Source organism: Lynx rufus, unplaced genomic scaffold (assembly GCF_022079265.1).
Source record: "Lynx rufus isolate CCGP_SWC_20201006 ecotype Redwood Valley unplaced genomic scaffold, mLynRuf1.p SCAF_9, whole genome shotgun sequence".
Lineage (NCBI taxonomy): Eukaryota > Metazoa > Chordata > Mammalia > Carnivora > Felidae > Lynx > Lynx rufus.
The window spans coordinates 60,582,212-60,598,768 of NW_025814897.1; the positions used below are offsets into that span (position 1 = coordinate 60,582,212).

The 16,557-nt window shown below is 45.1% G+C and overlaps 1 protein-coding gene across 2 annotated transcripts; it reads right to left on the reverse strand.

Annotated features, from left to right (window-relative positions):
• Positions 1-270: 270 nt before the first annotated feature.
• Positions 271-7,846, reverse strand: TRIM21 (tripartite motif containing 21). Of its 2 annotated transcripts, none has more exons than XM_047071483.1 (7): positions 7,804-7,846; positions 6,274-6,728; positions 5,696-5,791; positions 4,383-4,613; positions 2,567-2,589; positions 1,356-1,456; positions 271-1,073 (listed from the first exon to the last, which is right to left on the reverse strand). In XM_047071483.1, exons 2-7 carry the CDS (start codon positions 6,679-6,681, stop codon positions 523-525), a joined length of 1,410 nt encoding a protein of 469 aa, XP_046927439.1. In that variant the 5' UTR covers positions 6,682-6,728; positions 7,804-7,846; the 3' UTR covers positions 271-522. The 2 variants fall into 2 exon arrangements, with proteins under 2 accessions (XP_046927439.1, XP_046927440.1); XM_047071484.1 differs by lacking the exon at positions 7,804-7,846 and adding an exon at positions 7,307-7,734.
• Between the last annotated feature and the right edge of the window lie 8,711 nt (positions 7,847-16,557).

Below are 16,557 nucleotides of genomic sequence, written 5' to 3' on the forward strand. Positions count from 1 at the left end.
TGGAAGTCTAAGGTCTGGATCATTCAGCCTTTATTTTCAAAGTATGGCTGTTTTTCTACAGGTGGTGTGGAGCCACTTATATATGTGTACATTGGAACAATAATCCTAGATGTAGGAGAACAAGGATCGAATGGGTTAGATTGAGGCCCCACGTACAAAGGAAGCCCCTTTGCAAACTCTGCAAAGGTAAATAACCGAGATCTGACTAAAGGCCTAGCGATGGAGAGGAGAAAATGAGACTTGAGTCACATAAAGAAGGCAGAAACATGTTTTGGTTGATCCAGAAGATTTGGGCCAATTAGTTTGTTTCATAGAGGGAATTATAAAGCAATCTAGGGAGGAACGCTGATGGTGAAGGTCATCTGACATAAATTTTCAGTGAAGTCCCTGCCAAAGTCTGCTTGCTGGTGTCCTGACAGGTCTGCAGAGACAAAGTGGTTCAGAGTTCATGCGGAGATGAGGCAGGGTCAGTGGCTGAGAAGGGCACCCACAGAGGGGGAGCTACCAGTGGTCAGAGGATCCCTACCAACCCACCCCCAATGGACGGAGGACAAGAGGGGCTGAGTTACTTCCTTCATCATTAAAACCAGTACTGAAGAAGGGCCGCAGAGGTCCAGCGAAGGCACATTCGGAGAAAGTGTAGATGAGGGAGCCGTGGTCAGTGATGTTGTAGAAGGAGACAGTGCTGGCCTCATAGTCAAGGAAGATCCCAACTTGGCACGGAGGCACCCGAAGGTGGAGGGGAGTCTGGGGGCTGGTGCCAGCCTCATATTTTTGTTTGTTCCACAGCCAAATTGTCCAGAAGCCATTTTGGGGGCTGAGCAAAAAATGCCCTTTCCTCCGCACAGAGTCTCTACAAACACCCAGGTCCCAGGCCTCCTTTCCTGTCACATCTACCTCCCAGTAAACCTTTCCAGAGTCAAAGAACTGGGCACCCAGGACCATGGGATAAGTGTCAAATCTGCCCTCATTTTCAGGCACTTCCTGCCGGCTGCCTCCAAGCCTCACTTGTCTCCGATCCTCTGACAGGATGAGCCACGGATTGGCTGTGTACGGATCCAGAGTGATGTGTACTGCAGAGAGGGGACCAGAGTCAGGCTGGGAGAGTGTGGGGAATCAGGAACCTGGTGTCTCTGGTTGGGGATGAGGATGAGGGGCTGTGGATAAGGAGGTATCTGTGAGCCTCACTGTGGAAGGAAATGACCCCCAGCCAGGCCTGACCTTTGAGGGAACCACCTTCTCTACCTGTCCCTGCCTCACCTACCCTGACCTGCTCTCTCTCCCTGACTCTGGGACTCTGCTTCCTCATCACCCACTTCCGTTCCCCAGTCCCAGTCTCTTGGTGGTCGCCTCACCTCCGTAAGTCCTCAGCATCCTTTTCAGTCCTGGCACGAGGCACACACTCCTCAGGTCTGGAGGGGTGATGTCCAGATTCTTCAGGTTCCAACACTCACTCCTGAGGCAAACAGAGTTACAGACCCTGTCCCCAACTCCCACCTCACCCTCCTGAACCCTGACACTATAACCTCCCTTGTGGATGAAAATTTCACTCAATGCAAATTTACAAAAACCTCCTTTGCTGGGATCCCTGGGGGGTGGGGGTGGGAGGCAAAAGGAGGTAGGATTTAGTTCCTTTCTAGGCCTTACTGGTTACATGGGCCCCTGCAGCTATGGATAGTTTGTATCTCCTCTCCAAGCCTGAGGTCAGCAGGCACTCACTGTTTTACAGTTTCATTTTATCACAAGGCATCTAATACAGATGGAATCACTTCTGTAAGGAACCTAAAGGCGTCTCCCCATATCATGGGTCTTACTCTCTGGCTCTTTCTTTCTTTCTTTTTTTTTTTTTTTAAATTTTTTTTCAACGTTTATTTATTTTAGGGACAGAGAGAGACAGAGCATGAACGGGGGAGGGGCAGAGAGAGAGGGAGACACAGAATCGGAAACAGGCTCCAGGCTCTGAGCCATCCGCCCAGAGCCTGACGCGGGGCTCGAACTCCCGGACTGGCTGAAGTCGGACGCTTAACCGACTGCGCCACCCAGGCGCCCCACTCTCTGGCTCTTTCTAGGAGATTCATAACTGGCTGTAGACTCAGAACTTAATAGAAATTTCCCTGTTGGTTGGGGCTTCACTTTGTAAGGATGATATAGTATAATTACTTTCGGCAGCTCACCAAGATGTCTGTTAATTAGCTTCACAACAGAAAATATTTTACGGAGGTTTGGGTATTTGAGAATAGGAATGAGAATGGGGGGGAAATGAGTGCATGTTTTTCTAACTCAAAAACCTTTTCCACAGGTATATGTGCTTCCTACCACCTCCTCCTTTTTTTTAAATGTTTATTTTTGAAAGGGTGAGACAGAGTGTGAGTGGGGGAGGGGCAGAGAGAGAAGGAGATACAGACTTCAAAGTGGGTTCCAGGCTCTGAGCTGTCAGCACAGAGCCCAAGGTGGGGCTCGAACCCACAAACCACAAGATCATGACCTGAGCCAAAGCTGGACACTTAACCCACTGAGCCACCCAGGCACCCCCCTGCCCCTTCCTCTTACAAAGAAAACTCCTTACCTTCCCAGGACACTTTTCACCTCCTGAGGAGAAAAGAGAGTAAATTCTGGAATCACTGGTTTACCATTAGACCTCATTTCTGTGGGTTAGGTGATCCCCCCAGCCCCCAAGACCCACAGGACACTGCTTTACTCCATTCCTCTGGGGCCAATGCCTGAAAGACATTTCTGACCAGCTTGAAGCAGAAGGGGTGTGGATGCTTGTGGGGTAACCAGGGTAACCACCATGGGTGTGACCTATAGCTAAGAGAAGGATGACCAGTTTAAGGACTCTGATTCAGAGGACAAATTAGAAAGCCCCGATTCCTGGAAGAAGAGTGGAAAGGAACAAGTAGCCCAGCCTGGCTGAGTCCCAGAGGCAGTCACAGGGAAAGAATGGCCAAGTCAGGATGCACAGAAACTGCTCTATCTCATTTGCAGGCTTGCATTTGGGGGAAGGAAAGGCTCTGTTCTATGTTGGAGTTAATGCTGCCTTCTCATATGTATGTGAAATCAAATACTTGAGAATATGCTGTTGCAGGGCTTGGGAACCCTTACCCAGGAATTGGCACACTCCTAGGCCCAGTCAAAAGTGCATTAGAAAGTGTGGCTCAGTGTTGGGCAGAAGCAAGATTTAGACAATAAGAGGGCCTACCAAGTCAAGCCAATCCAGGAAGCCTTTTTTGCACAAACCAAACTAAACAAATAAAAAAAATGGCTTCATGACCACATCTGACAGAGACACTGGCAAGTTTGGGAAGAGAAAAACTGTATAAGGTTAGAGCAGAGGGGACTTTAGAGACCCCGCTAGTCAATAGTTTCCCCAAACGAGGCAAACACATTAAGGGATGCGAGAGGATTTTAAGTAGCACACACATCAATGAGTGTCTAAAAAATAGTTATGTGCTCATTTTAATTTCAGCTCTGCCACTTACTATTTGGGTGAACTTGGTCAAGTTATTTAGCTGTAGTGTCTAAGTTTCTCAACATCTCTGCCCCTCTGTTTTCTCATCTATGAAATGGGGATAACGGCATCCAACTCACTGTATTGCTGTGACAGCCTGAGTACACAGAGGCAGATACTATGTGCCATTTAAGAATCGGCAGTGGTTACAAAATTAGAAAAAAATCAGTAACTTATCAACGCAGGATTTCTTGGCTCCTATCACTTAGGACAAATTTCCTGTTAAGCTAAATTTCTTCAGGTGAAAGAGTGAGATGTAAAGAACAAACATATGCCAACAGGTTTGGGTAGTTCACAGAAGCAGCAGAAAGTGGGAAGAGGGTACATTTATGACTAACACTGGGGGATCCTTGTTATTCAGTCCACTCCCTCCACTTGTATCACAGATGGAGACATTAGGTCTAGGAAAAGGAAAGGACTAACCTAGAATTATGGAGCGAATTGGTGGCAGGGCTGGGGATGGGCCACTGTCTCTTAATTTCCAGGGCACTGTCTTTAGTTGCATTTATGAAAACCTGCTCATGGTCAAATGCTCACGTAAAAGCTTTTGTGGTTTCTCTCATTTAATCCTCACAAAAATCCCTTGAGATATGTAACCTTATAGTACACATTTAACATAGGAGAAACCTGATACTCAGAAAAGTTATGGAACTTTCTCAAGGTCATGAACCTGGAAGGTGTCAGAGCAGGCACTCACCTGGGATGGCTGGTTCTTTGAATTGCTGTATGGAATATTTCCTCCTAACTCTGCACCTTTCCCATGACTTGAGCGCAAACCAAGCATGGGTCTGAATTCCAGTTTGGGAATATTCCAGGGACCGGGTTTAGCCTTTTTTCAGTTGTTCCTTGAACCTCAGGGAGGGGGATGGCTCACCTGCAGCAGCTCCAGGGCTGAGCCCCTGCTCCTCTTCTCCAGCTCCACGATCAGCTCCTGCAGGGCCTGGCTCTTCTGGACCAGTGTGGCCTCCCTCTCGCCCAGGATTCTCAGCTGCTCCTTCTCCTCCATCTCTAGCTTCTGTAGCTGTCTCTGTTCCTCTGCAGCCAGGAAGTTCTGCTGCTGCACAAACTCTGTGTGAATCCGCAGTTTGTGTGTCTCAACCTGACTCTTTGGTGTAAATGGAAAGAGAGAGGTTTTTATCAAAATCTCCTAAGCTTCAGGAATGAAGGTACTCATATCGGTTTCTATTCCCTGTAGATTCATCACTCAGACTCTGGGTCTAAGAGCAAACACACACACACACACACACACACAGAATTTTTCTGGGGAGATAAGTGAGTGAGGCTTCTGGGCTCAGAAGGGAATGGGATTATTTGGGGGGGGCACACTGTAGCTGTCCTACAGTCGCATATGTATGGTAGCAGACTTTCAAAACCCACTCAGTACCCAAATGTGCCCCCGTGTCTTCATTTCTCAGGGAGTTCCTGAGACAGTCACATCCATCCCTACCCCCAACAACCTCACAAAGACAGGCTCACAACACTGCTCTGAAGTCCTGAGGAAAGGGAGTCTTTGGGATAATCTCTGCTTGTCCTCTCCTGCTGGTGACTGGAAGGTCACCTTACAACACAGGATGACTCCTTTTGCCACCACAGCCTGACTCATCCTTCTCTGATCCCAAATCTTCCCTTTCTGGGCTCTACAGGCCATGAGTTCCCTCCACTGTTCTAATCCCTGACTACCCTGCCTCCAAGTTATGGGTATAGAACAAGCTTTAGGTCTCCATTCTACTTTGGAACAGTGATCTGGATGTGGTTAAGCAACCACCTGGTCAGATTGGTTTTTCTACATTTGATCTTGGTCATTCCCTTAAGTCTGTTCCTCACAGCCCTTGTCATTTACTGACAGGCCTGGCCATCGGGCATCTCTCCTGGGAGACCTCTGTCCCAGACGCTGAGGCAGTGATTCTGTCATTTCCTAAGACTGGGTTCAGGGAGCAGGAGCTTTAGGGTATGGCTTGTTCCTCTCAGCACTTTTTCCTAAGACTCTTGATTTTTCTATCTGATTGGGAGCTCTGTCCTTTTTATTCCTCTCTGTCAGGAGGCCTAGAGGATAGCTGGTTCTTGGAGAGTGAGATATACTGACTATCACTCCTCAGATGGGCATAGCTATGGTTACACCTTGAGTCTGGGACGCTGGACTCTGCCTTGGCTTCTGATCTGAGATTCCTTTTAGGACATGATTCTTGCCTTCCAGGCTGCTCTCTTCATTGCAATATCCACTTCCAACTCCTCCGCCAACCGTTGTCCTTTTCTCAGGTTCCCTAATGCCACCTGGAGCTTCTCCTGTAGAGAACGATAGGTTAGTGCCCAATCAGACCAAGAAGTGGGGTGGGGTGGGGTGGTATAAGGAAGGAGAAAACCAGGCTGGTTCTTTGAAAAGACTGAGTGCTGAGAAAGAGGGGAGACTACAGTCTGACTGGGGTGGAAATTCTGTGGATGGAAAGACTTTGGAGAAAGCCTAATGTTTCTTACAACATAGAGCCACACTGTTGGTAGGGGGCATGCTCATTCCTAATTAATCAGGAGACAAGGAAATGTGATTCTTGTATCATTTCCTCAGTGTATTCCCCACTCCTGGGAAATGAGAAAGTTGTACCAAGTTTGCAGTTCTTGGCTTAAGTTAGACACGGAAGGTGGGAGGCACCCTTCCTTTCCCCAACACCTCAACTCCACAGGTGACTCCACCTCCCCGGCTCTGGGGAACAAAGCACCCACCAGGGATGCCTCTCCTTCTACATGCTTTTGCCTCTGTGCTGAGGCCTCACCTTGTACTCCTGAGCAGCCTCCTCAATCGGGACCATGTGGTGGTTACGGTGGTTCTGGGACTGGGAACACACCCAGCAAAGGATCTTCCCGTCTTCCTCGCAGAACAGGTGCAGTTTCTCTCCGTGCACCTCGCACCGCTCCCGCTGCATGCCCTCCTTGGCACTCTGGTCAATTTGTTTAAGGTTGTCCACCATGTTGGCCAGCGGCCAGTTGGGCCTGACGTTCCGGAGCAAGAAGATGTGCTGACACACAGGGCAGACGCCGCCCCCATCTTTTCCCACCTGAGAGATGCAGTCGTGGCAGAAGCTGTGGCCACATTCAATGCTCACAGGCTCCACGACAGGATCCAGGCAGATAGCGCAAGTGACCTCCTCCCACATCATCGCCAGGCGCGCTGCTGAGGCCATTGCGGTAACGTTCCTATGAGGCAGCCCTGTGGAGAGCCTGCGGAAGCCTAGTAGGAGGGGAGAAAAGGAAAAGAGAAGATGAGAAGGGTTGTGTGAGGAAAAAAAAAAAAAAAAAGCAACCCCAAGGAAACCCTGAGGAAGAGTGAGGCGGAGGGTGTGAAAATAAGATGAGAACGTTAACTTGAGCAACAAGAGCTTCTCCTCCCTAGTCTCATCCACTGATCCAGCCAGACAGCGGGGAAACTCGGTGTCCAAAAGAGAGCAAGATTGTTTTGGGGAACTTCAGAGATAGAGCTGTGTGCAACTCCATCTTCATCAGGTCCACCGCTACTGAAACCCTCGGCCCCTGGGCTTTTCCTGTGCGTCTTCTCCCATGTCGGGTGCCAGTGCACTGCCAAGCAGTTCGTGGTAACAGGTGCGGCCTTTTACCACGCACTCTCCATGCGCTACAGGAGGTGCTGCGTGCTTTGCGTACGTCTTCGTTAGTCTGCGCGATAATGGCAGGCATTATGCACAGGTTACAGGACTGCATACATAAGAATATGTTTACAAGTGTGTACATATACGTGTAGTACGTATACATGTATGTGCTTGTATGTGTATGTACGTGTTCACACCCACTCACCCACGTGGTAGAGCGCTTCCCGGGCTCTCCTCTCAGCTTCCGGAACCTGGTAACTGTCCTCATTGCCTCTGGGGCACAGACCCAGACCTATCTACCACACTGCCCCTCTCCCTCCCAGAAGGGAACTGTGGAGAGGAGGGTCTCCAGGACTGCGGACCTACCCACGCTGGGCTGCCCTAGACCACGCTCCAGGCTAGGTTGCTGCCCTGTTCTCCCTGCCCAGGAGGCAGCAGCAGTAAGGCAGCCCTCGCCCCTTCTCCCTTTCCTGTAACTTGGAAGTCACGTACACAGCCAGGCCCCCTCCCAGGCAGGCTGTCAGCCCGGGAGGAACCGCTGGGCTTGGGCTGATCGAGACCAGTCCCTCTGCGGAGAAGGGAGAACAGGGACCCCAGGCTCTAGGGATGAGACCTGGGTGGAAGGGGACCCTCAGATCCGGGGCAAGGGGGAGATGTCCCCCAGCCAGGGCTGGGGCGCTTGGGTTTGGGCAAGTCACTCACCTTTTCAGGGGAGTCCGCAGCTGGCGGCAAGTTCCCTATTTCACTTTCGATTTTCCTTCAGAGGCAAGTCTGAAAGGGAGGCGGGCCGAGGGGCAGGGAGTAGGAGGAGCTTGGGAGGAGAGGGTGATGCGCAGGGCGGAGCTAAGGGGCAGTGGGTGGAGGAGGCTCAGACGCCCCGGGCAGACACTAAGCGAAAGCTCTTCAGCATTTCAGCCTTGCTGAGCGCTCCCTCCCAGGTCCTCAGTATCTAATGGTCCTCAGCATCTACTAGATGGAGGATTCGTGCTGCCTTCTTTGACGCTGGTCACCATCGCTCCACAGCCCTATGCTGTGCCTACGTGTGGGAGCTGCTCCTAAGGAGGTCTGGATGGCGACAAGAGTGCCTGGAGCTCTTCCTAAAGTGCCATCCTGTGCTTCCTACTTCCAGAAACCAGTCCTTTTCAGGAGAGCGTTGATATTCTTTTAACATCAAGGGGTGAAGGATTTATACTGCATGACCCAAAGGCAGGTATCACACCAGTGAGTGGTAAGAAAGGAATTGACATTTATTGAGCACCAACTGTGTACCTGTCACTGAACTAGGGATTTTCACAGGTTATTTCCTAAATTGTAGTAAATTGTATTTCTTAATTATAGTAAAAATTGTAGTAAAAAGTTATTTCTTAGATTGCAAAAAAATTGCAATTACTTAAATTGTAGTAAAATTATAGTAAAATTACATAACGAAATTTACCATCGTAATCATTTAAGTATATAGTTCAGTGGTGGTATTAAATACATTCACCTCATTGTGTGACCATCAGATCAGCATCGTCCATAGAACTTTTTTCATCTCATCATATTGGAAACTCTGTTACCTATTAAACAATAACTGCCCATTATCTCCTCCTCTGAGCTCCTGAAAGCCACCATTCAATTTTCCATCTCTATGAATTTGACTTCTTTAGGTGCCCCAATAGAAGTAGAGTCATACAGTATTTGTCCTTTTGTGACTGGCTTATTTTACTTAACACCATGTCCTCAGGGTTTATTCATGTTGTGAATAACATGACAGACTTTCTTTCCTTTTACAGGCTGAATAATATTCCAGTGTCTGTATGTGCATTTTGTTTCCCCATTCATCTGTCAGTGGCCACTTGGGTGACTTCTAGCTTTTGACCATTGTGAATACTGTTGCTATGTTCAGGTTATATTATTTAAGCCACATAACAATTTAGTGATTCAGGAGTTATTAAACTCATGTTACAGGAGAGGACACTGAGGCTGAATGGAGTGAAGTGACAAAGTAGATGTATGAGAATTAAAATGTGCAGGGAAGAATCTCATTTTAGTGACAGCCCAGAGAAGACAGGCTGCCCTGTCAGCTCAAGCAGAGGCTGTAGGGGCAGCTGGTAGGGATGTGGTCACAAGCTGTGGAGGAGGAAGGAGAAAAAAGGAAGGGTGAGGAGGCTAGGATTCTCAATTCCTTCCAACTCAGATTTTTTTTTTTGGTCCCTGTATAACTTAAGTTTAAAAACATCAGTTGAACTTTGTTTAATATTTTGTATAGATTAGGAAACCTAAAAACACTTCATGCCTCTTTGTAAATTACAGTTCTGTTTTTATGAGAATTTGCTTAGTGGAAGGTTATCAAGTGACATCTAATATTCAAATTGTATCACTGTAATGATTTGATTCCAGGAACATAGTTCCAGAAAGAAAAGTGGAAACAGTAAAAGAAGAAGGAGAAGAAGAAGGAGGAGGAGAAGAAAAAGAAACCTATATGTGAATTAGCAGACACTCAGAAAATGAGTACTTCACATCACTACCCTCACTCATTCCTATAGGCACCGAGCAAGCTGCTGTGGGGTGGGGAAGAAAAGAGCATAGATCTCATGATAGTGCTGACATGGATTCAGTGCTAACCCTGCTATTTACCAGCCATGTGCCATCCCTCTGAGCTACAATTTATTTATTAAATAAAGATATTAATATACACACCACAGGGTTGCTTTGTACATGTTCAATAATATACACACAGATCAATATAACATATATATGCTGCAACAGTCCCCAACTTGGTATTGTCTAGAAGATCAAAATTGCCACTCATTCCAAATTCCCCTTACTCACTGCCAGTACGTTTAGTACTTCAGTGTTCTTTCCCTGGTGGGTAATCCAAATCATTCCTGAAGGATCAGTATCCTTAATGTTCCTGTCTTTAATGCACTGGTTATTGTTATCAGGCAATCCTAAGTAGGAATCTTTCCAATGTATATTTTGGGTTTTAGGCAAGATCCTCCTTGCCCCATTATGTACCAACAACTTAAATTCTCCTTGGTATTAGAAATAAGTCACTCCAGCCAGTATAGAAACTCCATCCTGTGCTTCTTTAATCAGTGGCTGAAGAAGCCCCATAGAGCCAGGGGATAGTTGCAAATTCCAGTTTATTAGAACCAAGTTTGCTTACTCTGGTAGGTCTTCTCTCCCCTTCAACCCCCCCCCTTTTTTTTACTACACCCTCTAAAACAGGGCTGAGTCCTATGTTGGAAGATGGAAAGAATGTTCTATAAATGAGTTACTTGTTTGATGGTGATAGGGGTCACTTACACCTCCCCCCATGGATTCTTTAAAGTGTGTGTATATAGTGCATATGAAAAAATGCAACCATATATTAGTTGATTTTGATCATGTACCAGAATTTATAGGACAACCTTCCTATCTCATAGGGTGGGGTTTCCAAATTGGTGTCACACCTGAGCCTTCAGCAGGGCATCTCATAGTTTTATTGGGTCAACTTTTTCTGCCTGATGGTGTATATTGTAAGACCGATGCATTCCATAGGGCAAGCCCATTAACAGAATTCTTTGATTACAAAATCAGTTCCTTGGTTGCCAGTGATGCTCTTGGGATATCCTGATGGTGTAAATCTAAAATGGTGGTGTTGGCAGAAGCAGTGTAGGAAAGAAAATGAATCTGTCTATGGAATATTACCACCTATATTGTAAGGGCAATACAAATCAGTTTAATACAATTAATGTGCCACTAGAAGACTGTCTAGACTCTCCTAGAAATAGTGAAAAATCAGGCTCAGAGTTGTCCTTTAATGTATGTATCCATAGCAGTAGGGATAGAGGTTCTGCCTGAGCATAGGTTTCTCCTAAGGCTTCCTTGTTTACAACTATTAATATGGACACTTGTACAGGAGCTCACTGAATAGCAATAGGTGCCTGGGGCAGAGACCGATCAATATCCATAGAATGGGTCTTCTTGTTTACCCATGACTAATTAAAATTGATGCATTTAGAGTCTAGGTAACTGGGACGGGGTATTTAGTGTAGTAATAAGGAGTTTAAACCCTGTTTGATTCCATATACAATATTCTTAACTAATATAATCCTGGTAAGCCTTTTATTTCCAGATCTTAAGGCCAACTCAAACACCATCTTATTTATATAAAGACTTCTTTATTTTTCTCTTGTCTGTCAAGTCCGTTTTAGGTTTTGCACATGCTTTACTCTTTCAAAGGCATGGTCTACTAAAGAATAGGATTGGTACCTGATTAATCTCTAGGTAAAGCACAGTGAATAAAAGGAACTCCAATATTGTGAACCATTTCAAAGACTGTTGGATAATGTAGATTTTGGAATCAACACAACAGGGATCAATCTCTCATGAGCAAATGGAATTGGTCTCAGGTTTCACCAATTTACCTCCATTTATCATTTTCCCTCCAATGCCAGATTTGAGAGACAACCTGGCATTAGCCATATTTATTATTTTAAGGCAAAGAATGCCTCTCAGAATGCAATGCCAGGAAAGCTAAAGAAATGATTTCATCAGAGATGTCAGTATTTCAACACAGTTAAGAATCCATTAAAAAATGATCTCTTTACCTTTTAGAGCTTGGAGCATGAGAAGAACCTGAAAAATGTCTAAAATTTCAATGAATGAAAAAAGGGATGTGATAGAAATGGGAAAGTCTTACATTGGGGTGCAGCCCATGGAGGACAGAGTTTGGTTTCCTAATTGGGAGAACCTCCAGGAAAACCTCAGGAACTGCTAATGACCTCAAGCAGACAGAACCCTGAAATGTCCCATTCTTGAATCTGCAGGACATATGGAGACCTGGAGGGGAGTAAAGAGGAGTCAGAACACCCTGCAGGATAGCCTGGCACCTCTACATTGTCCTCCTCTCCAGGGGGGTGAGAAAGGAGGAAAGGATGGCTGAAGTTAGTGAGTTAGAACGTCAGAGCTTTTAACAAAATTACTGACCAATATTTTTCAAGACTCTCAAGGTCATGGAAACCAAGGAAAAGCTGAGAAGTTGTCACAGACCAGGCTGGATTAAGGAGACATGATGATTAATTACAATGTGGTTCCCTATGCTGGATCCAGGACCAAAGAAGTAGATACTAATGGAAAAACTGTCAAGATCTAAATAAAATCTGGACTTTAGTTAGTAATGATACACTACTACTAATTTCTTAGTTTTGACAAATATACCATGTTCATGTAATTTGTTAACACTAAGGAAACTAGGGGAGGGAAATATAGAAACTGTATTGTAACTCTTCTGTAAATCCAAATGTATCCCCCAATAAGTTTATTTAACCTCTTCCCCCTCCCCCCCCCCAAAAGAAACCCTCTATGAGTGGTGGGGGAAAAGTGACCTTTGGATGGGCAATGTAGGGGCATTAAGACATCACTGAAGCCTGTTCTCAATTTCCTATTGGAAAGGAAAGAGAGTATGTATGGAAATTATATGATGTGCCAAGACCTTTTCTGAGTGCCTTCATAGTCTAGCATAATTCTAACAATCCCATGAAATAACCATTATTCCCAGTTTACAAGTGAAGCCTAAAAGGCTCAAGGAGTTAATTTGCTCATTATCACACAGCTGATAAGAGACAGATCCAGAAATAGATCCCAGCTTTTCTACTCCATCATGCTTGATGTGTGACCTCTAAGGTTATTACCAGGAGAGAGAGAGAGATTGCTTCCTCATTATAGCTTCATTTTCAACCACCTTCATTCCCTAGGTACAGGCGAAAAGAGAACTTCTTTCCTCCTCTCTGACACATATGTATAAAGCACTCATGCACATTTCTGGCTACATTGCCTGGTTTCTCTCTGGCAGAATTTGGAAAGAGCTTGGGCTTATTCTCTCTAGAAATGGAAATTCTTCATGGCCTCTGGTGTTCCAGCAGGACAGTGTGTGTGTCCTCATCTCTACTCTCTTGGTCCCCACCTGTCACCAGGCTATTCATGGGGCTGGCTCTTTGGGAAGGGAAGGTGCTCAGTATGGGGCAACTGAATATTCCTCTGGTGCGCCCCTGTGAACAATCATCAGCATGTACTACTGTTTGGTGCTTCCTTCCAAGTCCCAGAGCACCCTGGCCCAGCACTCAGGGGTTTCAGGAAGTTCAACTATGAAAATCTCTTGGATTTGCATTCGGATCCCAGAAGACCTGTTATTCCCTTACTTCTACCAGGAGGTTTATAAAATGTTGGTCTTTATTGACACAGCAAAAAATGTTTTTCACAAACAGAGAAACGGATGAGAAGAGACACACACTCTGGAGCTATGGTGAGTGCTGGGACTGGAGGGTCAAAGCTGGGGGGCGGGGCGCGGAGGTGGAGCATGGAGACTTGTATTTCCAGCCTGCATCAGCATTTCTGCCTCTGGGCCTAACAGAGCAGCTGCTGCTTAGGACAGACAACCATCCTTTTGGTCCTTACAAAACCTGAGAGGTAAGTGTTACTTCAAGGCCTTTGTCAATCCTTTTTCTTATAACATCATGGGCTTGGGTGGTCTTCTGTAAGGAGTTCTGATTACCTCAAACAACACCTTCTTTTGAGCTTGACCATTCCTTGCTGATCTGAGCTGAGAAACATGGTTACCTCATGGTGACAGGAAACACTATTCCTTCTCAGTCTTCAACTAACTGGCCAGACCTGGGCAAAATCAAGTAGAGATAAATCTCCAGGGTCTCTCCTGCAGTGGCTTCTCCGAGGACAGGCTGAATCTGACAGGAGTCCTTCATCCTATTGTGGGGCTTATGATTAGGGGGCAAAGACACGCATAGGGAATGTACTCCGCCTCAATCTGGAGTCCAGCTGTGTCAGAAAACCTCCCTTGAGACAGCACATTCTGACTAGTTTGAGCCAGTACAGAGGGGTCACTATCTCATTCTACGTTAATTCAAGTCAAGAAGGCAGTCAGTTATGTAACAGAGGATCATAGTTAATCTTTTCAATGTTATGATTTCCTGATGAACTCATTTTTCTAACGGAATTTGAAAAATATTTAATGCCTAGCATGGTGGTAATTTTGGTTATGTGTAAGACTTCTTTCATATTTATTTTTATTTTGTTTATTTTTAAAATTTACATCTTAGCATTAAGTGCAGCAATGATTTCAGGAGTAGATTCCTTAATGCCTCTAACCCATTTAGCCCATTACCCCCCCCCCCCATAACCCCTCCAATAACCCTCTGTTTAAGAGTCTCTTATGTTTTTGTCCTTCTCCCTGTTTTTGTATTATTTTTGCTTCTCTTCCCTTATCCTGATGAACTCGTTTAACCTTCCCCAAAACTCAAGGGAAGTACTCACATTAGGTTTTATGGGTCAGAAGATTTGGACAGAGAGGTTAAGAAATTTGCTCAGAGTCATGTAGCTAATTGGTAGTAAAGCCAGAAATCAAACCCAGGCAGTCTGGATTTACTGCGTACACTTCTACTCTGTCCCGCCTACCCAGGATAAAATACAGGTAAGATGCCAACCTGTCCCAAACTCTGATATGCTAATGTGAGGAGACACTGGATTTTAATAGAACATACATTATTCATGCTATTAAAGACGTTTCAGGAAGTTGGAGAGATCACTTTTGCAGACATCTTAGAGCCCCTCAGCAGATTTGTATGTTAATTCCGGAGGGAACATCACAGAAAGCTGGATTATAACACATTCACAGGTGCCAGTGATTTACAAACAGGCCTGTACACTGGCATGATTTTATCACTTTAAATTTAATATCATTCAATACTAGACATATTTCCACTCCATTCCAGACCTTGGCATCTCTTTGTGAATAATCAGGCTTCATCAGTTAAACCTAATCAAGGATTTTGGTTGCCAACTTTAGAAATGAGGCTATACATATAATTAAATGTGAAGGTGTGATCTACTGTTTAAAAATATTTAAAGAGATTAAGAATAAAAGACTAATAGGATAAGATTTACTTAATAATCATGATTTTTTTTTTAACTATGTGGATCCCAAATCTGTAAGGAAGTGAAAACCTTTTGAGAAACTCCAATTTTATTCCTTTACTCAGATTTTACTGCAATTTCACTGATAGATTTTAGGATTTAAGTCCTATATTCAAGCTATAGCCTCTGAGAATCTGTTTACATGTGGTCTGAGGAGGAAGGATAGATGGAGGCTAGGAAATCTCCCCATACATCTCCCATTCATTCGTTCACAGATCATAATAGCAGCTTCAAATGGCTAGAAAGCAGCTGGAGGTGGAAGGAGCCTGAGTTGTTTCTGGGGGAACTGGAGACCCTGCAGATGGTTTGTGACTGTCCAGTTACAGGTGTGCAGCCCAAGCAGGTTTATGCTAAACTTATTTCTGAGCAGAGCAGCGATAGAGCTCATCTCAGCAAAAGCATGACAACATCATGGGCTTGGGGAAACCTTGGGTTCCCAGCTCCTGATGGTCCCTGCTAGGCTAGAGTATCATGCCACAGCCTTTTTTTCTGTAAACTTCCTCTTGGTCCCAGGCTTGGGGCTTCTTCAGTCCTAGGACTCAGCTGGCAAATCCGAAGGCTTAAAGGCTTCCATACCCTTCAGTGCTGGAGACTGACGTCTAATTGCTATAGAAATCTTGTTTCGGGGGAAAAGGGTCTCCAGCCTTCTCTAAGCTGGGTCGTTTCTTACAGTGGCTCATAGTTTGGCTATAGGCCATTTGGCGACAGACTTCCCCCATCAGAGAAAGATAAAGTCTTTGCACTATTCATGGTCTTCCGGAGCCTGAATGAGGAAGATTGTAGAGAGGCAGAAAGTGTAATTTAGAATTACCACCCCCCCATCCTCAAGAAGGGTCTGCTTGGCATTGATTCCCTCTTTTTGTCTTCCTGTTTTTTCTTTCCAGATATAGTTTTATCATGTTTCTCCTTTGTTCACTCAGGAGATTACTACTATGAGAAGAAAGTTCTTCCTAAACCATGAGCCTATAATTAAATTCACACTCAGGGAAGTTAATAAGCACATGGGCCCCTTATAAACTTAGGATTTTTCTATGAGGAAGTTGACGGGTTGATGCATACAAGTGATCAGAGAGGAGGCAGAGGTGGTAAAAGAGGAGATCCCATACATCTGTAATCCTATTTCATATTCTTTGACATTTGAATTACTAATAACATTAATAACCATTATAGCTAGCACAAAGCAGCAGCGTAACACCGTGCTTAAGGATGTGAATTCTGGAGTCAGACTGCTTAAATTTGAACCCATGCTCATCCACTTTCTTACATCATGATCTTAAGCAAGTTTTCCAACTACTTGGTAGCTCAGTTTTCACATATGCAAACTAAGTGTGCTTATTACATTCCCAGCACTGTCCTAAGTCCTTTGCATATATTCTTATTTAATCTTTACAATGATCTCCAGGAATAAGTATTGTTTTCAAAGATTTTAGAGGTGAGAATGCTAAGGAACAGACAGAAGCATGAGGTTTGTAGTCAAATGGACAGAGCTTGAAGCTGGTC

Bases quoted from the DNA above. Each gene is read 5' to 3' on its own strand.
- TRIM21 (XM_047071483.1), bottom strand. From the start codon at position 6,681: ATGGCCTCAGCAGCGCGCCTGGCGATGATGTGGGAGGAGGTCACTTGC. The intron at 4,614-5,695 runs GCAAGAATCATG...TTTACACCAAAG, and splicing joins TGAAGAGAGCAGCCTGGAAG to AGTCAGGTTGAGACACACAA. The intron at 1,457-2,566 runs GTAAGGAGTTTT...TGTTTGCCTCAG, and splicing joins GTGAAAAGTGTCCTGGGAAG to GAGTGAGTGTTGGAACCTGA.